Source organism: Ostrea edulis, chromosome 3 (genome assembly GCF_947568905.1).
Source record: "Ostrea edulis chromosome 3, xbOstEdul1.1, whole genome shotgun sequence".
NCBI lineage: Eukaryota > Metazoa > Mollusca > Bivalvia > Ostreida > Ostreidae > Ostrea > Ostrea edulis.
The window spans coordinates 13,002,755-13,011,900 of NC_079166.1; the positions used below are offsets into that span (position 1 = coordinate 13,002,755).

At 35.0% G+C, this 9,146-nt stretch overlaps 1 protein-coding gene across 1 annotated transcript; it reads right to left on the bottom strand.

Moving 5' to 3' along the window:
- Positions 1-3,964: 3,964 nt before the first annotated feature.
- Positions 3,965-7,878, bottom strand: LOC125677149 (properdin-like). The gene is made up of 6 exons (XM_048915115.2): positions 7,683-7,878; positions 6,502-6,633; positions 4,794-4,840; positions 4,504-4,692; positions 4,196-4,388; positions 3,965-4,053 (listed from the first exon to the last, which is right to left on the bottom strand). The coding sequence occupies exons 1-6, from the start codon at positions 7,736-7,738 to the stop codon at positions 4,050-4,052; spliced, it is 621 nt and encodes a 206-aa protein (XP_048771072.2). The 5' UTR covers positions 7,739-7,878; the 3' UTR covers positions 3,965-4,049.
- Between the last annotated feature and the right edge of the window lie 1,268 nt (positions 7,879-9,146).

Below are 9,146 nucleotides of genomic sequence, written 5' to 3' on the forward strand. Positions count from 1 at the left end.
TGACTAGGAGTAAGCATCTCCTGTCGACCGGTCACACCCGCCGTGATCCCTATACAATGTATCTTGATTAGGTAAACGGCGTTATCCGTAGTCAATATCAGTGCCACAGGAACGGTCTAACAATCGGTATGAAGCACGTCAAACAGCTTTTGACTCAATGATAGGTTGTATTGGCAAAGTAGATCGTTATAACTACCATAGCATTTGAGAAATGGTGACTTTAAACGAAACTGTTGAAACCCTAGCACCATGAACTTGTTTTTCAGTAGCATACAAAACGTTTATAAATCATTCGTAAGAATTGTAACATTACAGACAAATGAATGATAACATTAGTGACTTGAAACTGTTTTAATGACTTTTAAAATTATATACAGATGTACAATGTAATGTTATCAAATTTTATCTTTAAATGTCAATTTCGTGAATAATACTATCCAATTTGTAACACCACTAGGACCCCACTAGTAATCCCATTGTCCCTCCGTCTGTATGTCTGTCCGTCCGTCTGTTCGTCAACACTTTCTTTGTAACACGATAACAGTTTTCACTGTACAGGTTTCAAATTTTGTACAGCAATAATTTACAATAAGAGGAAGACACCTATACATTTGGGGTCATGCCACTTTGTCTGTCTGTATGTATGTCATCATCTTTCTCATTATGATAGTATATATTTACCACTGTCTAAGAGAGATCATTGGATTTAAATTATGATATATTGTATTGATATAGAAAATATAATATATATATATATATATATATATATATATATATACATTATTATATATATTAATGTGATATAAAAAAGTGCTTGACGTTACATATATATTGAATTAGATGTACGTCATTCCCAGTCAAGAACTCTCTTTCGGGATCGGAATATGAAATTAAATTTCTGAAATCCGGTTGCAAAGTGGAACTGCTTCTATAATCATTGAATTGTGTACTAATTGCACGTTACACCTTATAGAGAACTGTTCCTTTTCATAAAGAGAGTCACAAAATATATACAAAAGAAGTGTACCTAATTCTTTACTGTTACCGAACTTTCGTGTGTGAAAATCTCGAAATGGTGTGTTTCTCTGCTTCTTGAGGTTACTATCCACATTTTCTACGTGAGTATTTTGACATTTGCTTATGAACTATTTAGCACATACATGGTATGTCTCTGCTAGGATAAAGGGGAATCTGCCTCGCCTATGTATGTAAAGACATATTATATAGGTTTCCCTTTTTAAAAATGTAAATCACTTCTATCAAATGTATTTGAAAACGCTTAGACCCCTGATGTCGTAATTTCCTAGACACCAATATGTCAAATTCATAATCCTTTTGGAATTACATGTACCACTTTTTGTACCCGTTATCCATTTTGAATCCCCTTACAATGGGATTTAGTTGCACTCTGTTGTGTTTGAGTTGATGAATGTGCGCTAAACAGAAGTAATTTACATTTGCACCAGTCTCTCATAAATATGCTTCATGATTCCTTTTTCACAATTTACGTTCCAATGTATCTTTGAATACTATTAAATCTAACATATTATATACCAGCTCCACATATTGCTATATCAAATTCAGATGCCACTTTCCTCTAATAGCCCTTAGCTGTGCCCCTACTGACTGTGTCAGTTTTTCTAATTATGAGCATTTCGTGTACTTTGTCTTGAAATATTCCCTATGTACATGTCTGTGATCTCTTGTAAAGCGTAGAGCTGCCATTAATTGGGTAGACACTGGAAAAGAACGTGACCTCATTGCTGGCCAGTGAAGGTTGCTTTAAAAGAAAGCATCATTGACCACGTTAGTCGGTATAAGTCACAATCATGCTCTGAGCATCTACATGTAAGTACATGTAATCTAAGTGATCGTTGTAATCTCTAAAGATACAGTCTCTCCGGATTATCCTTCTTCATTGCACACACAGATAGGCGGTAGCCACAGTTTAAGCATGCACACAGTAAAGATGTATCTAAATATATCTTAAGACAGGTCTAGTGATGTCTTAGGAAACACCTTAGGATATATTTTAAGTTAGGACAGATTCGAGGTATTCACTTAGGACTAAGATACATCCTAAGTCTATATTAAGATATGTCTCATAGCATGTATAAATTTACATCTGGAGTACAACAACGTTAATCTGCATCCAAAATATTTCATAGCTCTTTTATGGTACTTCGCCTATAGATGGGGAGGGACATCGCAATGTGAGTGAAAAATGCTCAACAGTACGGAAAACAACCAACCAACCGAAATTTTTCGGTGTGGATAATTTTATTTCACGAAAACGTCAAATTCGATAATGACCGAAATATTGCACGCTGAAATTCTCTATAATATCACAAATGATTACACGCCTATATATACTATATATACAGGACTACCACGGTGAATTATTGAAATGTGCACACTGTAGCTGAGCTGAATCACTGTACCTTTATTTTCAATGGTCCTATCCTGTTGCTCATTACACAGTCTGTCTGTCTGTCTGTCTGTCTGTCTCTCTCTCTCTCTCTCTCTCTCTCTCTCTCTCTCTCTCTCTCTCTCTCTCTCTCTCTCTCTTTCTCTTTTGTTTGCTTTAAATCCCTTCAACAACTATTCACTCATATTGAGACGTCACCAAAAGGGCTGCAAAATTTAAGCCTATGTTCAGCGCTTATGCCCTTTGAGCAGGGAGGTATCTTTATCGTGCAACATCTCTTGTGACACGGGACTTCGGGTTTTGCGGACTCATTCGAAGGACCGCCCCATTTAGTTGCCTCTTACAACAAACAAGGGGTATTAAGGACCTATTCTAACTCGGATCGGCGATCTCGAACGCACTCCAGGTGTAGGTGAAATATAAAAAAAGATATATGCTTAGTACTCAGGACCGTAGCAGTGAAAATTGTTAATGTCTACCGTGACATGGGTCCTCTGTTTTTAATGTCCTAACCGAACACTTGAAAGTGCCGAACATTTGACTACCCATGTTTATGTTTACGTCTTAATGAAGGTGGTCCATTACACTAAAAAAATAATGACTCATTTAAGCAGCTTGCATGAAACATGGGTTAAGTATCGAAAGTGTGATAAAAGCTCTGCTTTATTTCCTATGAATTTTTGTGATTTTTTCTGGTATGATAAAAAGGTGTTTTGTTTGGAAATAAGAGATTTTAAAATCCAAACTTCCCTTTTATCTAAAATAGTTTAAGAGCTTGTATCACTCTTTTGATGGTTAAATCAAATTCCATACGAGGTGTTTTAACAGTAAATAAAATTCGGTGTAAGGTGCGACCTTATGGTTGACGCAGTAATGGTACGTCCTCCCTGATACGACACGAACGTTATTCCACTAACCTACCGCGACCGTTGTGATTTTTGACAAATCATATAATCATCTGACAAGTTGACATAATCATCTGACAAGTTGACATACTTGACAAGTCGACATAATCATATGACAACCGATAGCAGAAATACCCCACTATAGTGATTCCTAACAGTATAAATATTGTTCAACATCGAGGCACGTGAAGCATTCCAAAAAAGGATTTTTATTTTTTACTCAGTATATAATATGTATTTTTTTCACTCCATCATCCATGTATTTTTATGTTTTACAATAATTCCAGGTCTTATAAGATATGATTGATGTGTCTTTAAATTTTCAAATCAATGCAATAGTATACTTTTGACAGGTTTTACATGATGGGTAAATGCTACGTGCACTGATTCTACTTAAAAGTGGCATTCAATTGATTAATTTATGATACAAATTCGGATTTGATACTTTTTTTCTGAGGAATTCTCTAACAATATATCAACCAATTAAATAAATGGGGTAATGCAATTAAAACCCTTTTAATGCATAGTCTTGCATATATACTTTCATGTAGATTTAAGGATTTTATGACCAATCAGAAGTTTGAGGTTTCATGGTTCGTATACCAGAAGCAAAATTTTTAATTCTATTGGATTATTTGATAACATTTTATTACTGATTTGTTATAAGGAGCTCTTGTAATGATGGATCATTCTTGCAGATCACAGCGTCCTGTTGTTCATCTGAAATAAGTCAAAATATTTCCATATTTAATGTCGTCTATAAAGTAAACCTTAGCAGATACATGTAATATCAGTTTCCTAATTTACAAGAGAGAGAGAGAGAGAGAGAGAGAGAGAGAGAGAGAGAGAGAGAGAATATTACCCTTTACAATGGCCAAGAGAACATTTGCCCATCTTGTTCATTTTGGGGAATCCGTAGCAGAATCTCCCGCCACACTTCGGTCTGGGATTAGAGCATGACCGTTTTCTCGTTATTAGTCTTGATCCCAGGCCACACGTCTTAGAGCAGGCACTAGTGTATCTCCAAGGTCCCCAAGAGCTCCACTTTCCATTAACTCGAAGCATGTAAATGGTATTTAAGATATCTACTAATCTTATTCTTTTAAACTTTGTTTCCCGTACCTACACTTACTTTCTCAATAAATCATGAATAATATACACCGTTTTTACCTTTCCTCGAACATGATCTGTTAACATAGTACCATCGAGATCCATAACAACGTCCGCCATTTTTTGGTGTAGGTCTATTGCAATTCCTATGTTTTTTTCTATGCTGACGGCCAATGCATGAGTTACCATTGGATTTTAGACAGTGTGACCACGAACTCCAACTTGACCAGTTACTCCAACCTCCATCCACTATGTCAAAACGTAATGTTGGGTTTTGCTTATTTTACGCATTAAAGAATACAAGTGTATTGTTAATTTCAATCCATTTTCAGTAACACGCATTGACTCACCTCTACAACGTTTGTAACACGTATGATATGTAGTTTTGATCCAGTACCTGTAAATGAGATGATTTGTAAGTATAGAGATAGTAGCATACAGAAAAAAGTATATTGACCAAATACAACATGTGGAGTATCTCAGTAAACTGTCAACTACCTCTTTATAAATTACAGAGTAATAAAACCTTCAATATTTTAAACTTTGAAGTTCCCGTTATTAGCATTATAAATTGTTCCATCCACACTTAGAGTCACCCAGTTAGTAATCTTTGAAACGTTGAAGCTACATGGAAATTATGCTGTTGACTTAGCCTACTTGAAGTTGAAAACGAAATTGTTGAACTCAGTTTTCTTCAGAAATGTAAAGAATCTTGGAGGATAGATGGGTCAAGTTAATGTTAAGCTCTTAGTCAGGTTTCGGAAGGAAACAACGGTACAAGTATGCTCATCGTCAGACGTAAGACTCATGTTTTAGCTATGCAGCAGATGGTAGGACAGATTTAGACGAGATACAGGTAGGTTGCTTCTGTTTTACCTTCAGTGTGTGTAAGTGAAAACGAAAACGAACTGATAGAGTTTTTGTTCACTTGAGAAATTTTTGTTGTAGGATTTTGATGAAGACTCGCACTTGTACCCTGACATGAACATAATTTTTCAAACCTCGAAACCATCCTCGCTCATGATCATGCCGAGTCATCGCAGTGATGACAGTTGCCAGGAAACAACAGGTTAACTTATCATCATCATCAAATAAATAGGCTCATAAATCTGCCTCATTTTTTTCGCATCCAATATCAAAGTCATTTTATGAATTCGCCATGTTGCAGAAGTTGCAGTCTAGGCATAGTTGCAGACGATATTTAAAACTGTTTAAAATGAAACAACTGAACGGTGTGTTTAATGTTTCTGTTTTATTAATTGATGAAATTTTTGTTTGCTTGCAAAATAAAATCTGTATAAATACCTTAATGTGTTTGTTTCTGTTATGATGTCATTGCAGTGGCGGGTCCAGGGTTTCCGAGCAAGGGGGGGGGGGGGGGGTGAAAGCCAAGTATCAGCCAAAATACTCAGCCATTTTGGGTGCCAATAAGAAATTTTACTCGCACTCGAAAAAAAGGGGGGCGCTATATTCACACTGCATTGCATAAGCAATAAGTCAGGTGAAAGTTCTTGACTTTTGAAGCGGTGATTGTATTTATACGCAAGAAAAGATTGATCACGTGACCAACTTCATGTTACAAAAAATTGAATGTCATATAAGGAAGTGCATTTGGCAAACGTAAATTAGGGAATTTACAGCCGATTTGTGACTGTTTGATGTGTAGATTGAACAAGGCGTTGGACATTATCATTGTACTCCTGTTGTAAGTTGGCTAATAGTAAGTTATATTGTTAAACTTTTCTTGCAATAATTGTAAATAACTTGTGTTAATTTCTAACTTAGCTCTGTAGATTATGCCGTATTATTAAGGGTAATTCTGACCCATAACACCTGCGATATCCAGTATTTTAAAAATAATTTCATACTTTAAATACTTTCATACTTTAAATACTTTCATACTTTAAATTTACAAACAGAAAGAATTTTCAATGAAAGGAGGTTTAAAAGGTAATGAAAATAAGGCATCATTGTCATTGAGTATCAAGCTTAACAGCATGAATTGCATACCTGTACCTTGCTTGTGTCCTTGTTCTGTGAGAACGATTGAAGACTTACCTGGTTCCCGTTTTGCATCTCTTCCGCCACCACCATCCGCAGCCTCTGTAGTACGTAGTAATCATCCGCGTTCCTTTCGTACATTTTGTCTTCCTTAGACCAGTGGAACGATTGCAGGAATTGGATGCTGACCTAGAAATTGACCCAAAAAAAATCAAATCAAGCAAATGTTGTCATTTTCGATAGAAGGTATGATCACAGCAAGGGTGTAGAATTCAAAGTTCCCTAGATTAGGTGTTCTATGAAGATGATTTCTACTGATCAGTGTATCTGAAATTAGGACCTTCTGCGGAATTCTGATCAGAATAAGATAACTCAATGCATCATGTGTGAAATCCATGATTTGTAACTTACAATCTACGAAAGAACAGCTCCTCGATTGCTAAAGAACGTTTGTACACCACATTTCATTTTTGAATCTATTCATGTAATACTAATATCCTATATTTTTCTGGACCCCAAAAGAAACATAAGAGTATATAAAACTTTATTAAGACTTACGTTTTGTCATACTTTTATTTTTCTTTCTTACATACAATTCAGTAAGTTTCGTTTTTGTTTTTCTTTGAACGAAAGCATTCTTAGTTGTTTGTTGTTAAACGCGAAATATTATGGAACAGCAATTGATATATATTATAGAACATGTTCCGTTAAGTTTGATTTAGCAAACGGTATATGTACATGTACTAGAAACTTGTACACCGTAAATTATTTATCTTAAGTGAGTACTTTTTATTGGAAAATAAGTTAAGGAAGTTAAATTTCTTGATCAAAATGTTTATACATTTTAGAAATATAGAATTAAAAACAAATAATTTAATTTTGCGAGTGATGCTTCTCACGAAAGTGTGCAAAAATAATTTCCTTGCGTATATTTAGGATATTGATTGAATACTACATGTGTATGTATTGTTTTCCATCTCTTTCTTTAGAAGATCTAGACATTGGATTGTTTCTTCCTTACTGAGAATAATGCAATGTTTTGAAATATAGCATTGTTCATGACCGAAATATCTAATTGAAATAAAAGGATCTTGGTTCTGATATAGCTGCCATAACATGATTTTACGGAATGATATCAGTAGAAAAACATATTAAAATTTATGCTTAGTCTGATATGGTTTTCGATTACAAAATAAATGAATAAACAAGATAGCATGACAAAAAATTAAGTAACCAACCTTTCACACAAGAAAACAATGATAAAAGCAATTAACAAAATCCACGCTAATTTCATTGTTTCACAATTAACAAGCTAATTCAGAAGCTAGAAAATCACCCTGCTGACTACATGCATTGCGTGGCAGCTAACGTTGAAATAGCGTGTTTAGTATTTATATAGTGGATGATATATCTACGCAACACATGTTTGTAATGCCGCCAATATACTTGTAACAGTATATCCTTATGCAAGAATAGAAACTAATGCAACACACAATGTACTTACCTGAAGAATCAATATCACATAAAACCGGTGTATATCTAATTCAAAGATTTTTTTAATCAAAATAACTAAAAAGAACAAAATGGTGGGTTTTTTCCCTGTATATTGGATAACTAAGTGCAACAAGTACATGTGTATTTTAATAATCCAAACTTCCAATGCCAAGTTTTCTTATTTTCGTGTTTGTTGTTGTTCATTTGTTACAGATTTTGTATTCTTCTAATAAGGTAGATATTCCTGACACATCTCTCATACATGCGTTTAACAATAGGGTTAAATGGACCAGCATATTGAGAGGGGCCCAGTCATCCCATTTGCAGCTTTTTCTCCCTTTTTGTGATATCACCGAAAACAATGAAGTGTTGTCCAAGAGTATGTTATAATCCCACCACCTCTCGTTCATTCATTTAGATATTCCTTCCCTCGCGCGTGTGTTTGAGTTGAGGGGATAGTGAGATGGGGTGGGGGTTCCGGATCCCTCCCTCTTTTTGAGGACCAAAAAGTTTGAGAGTTTGTTCAATTTTTAAAAAAGTCTTTAAGTCAAATTGATATTAATTTAAAGGTGGATACTTACATGTAACTGCATCATTCAAATTTATCAACACCAGTATATACATGTGTCATTGAATTCTAGGATAAAGAAGACGATACATTGACACACACACACACACACACACACACACACACACACACACACACACACACACACACACATATATATATATATATATATATATATATATATGTTATATTTTCGTCAGATACAAGTATCACTTAAAAATTCTTTAAAAGCATATGTAGCATAAAGGTTTTAAGAAGTAGACAATTTGAAGGTGAAAAGGAACCACCGGAAAATGCTCAGAATGCAGGATTTTGCACCATTTAATCGCAGAGCTTCGCCGCCTAGGCCCCCAACCTATTGGGAGTAACTTTAAATCAGCTTGTTTTCTTTCATTGCTAAATCAGATCTGAGTATGGCGATACGAATAACAAGAACTTTGGAAACAAGTAGTAAATAAACTATGAATTTTCATTTATAAAACTGATTAAAGATATTCCGTAAGATGTCAAGTACACCTGTAAAGGGGGTAAATGGAATAAGGATGGAGGTTGTAAAAAGTACATAAAAGATCAAGTGCTAGACACCCTACCCCACCCCTTCACTAATTTTCTGGATCCGCCTATGTGTCGTCTAGATCTA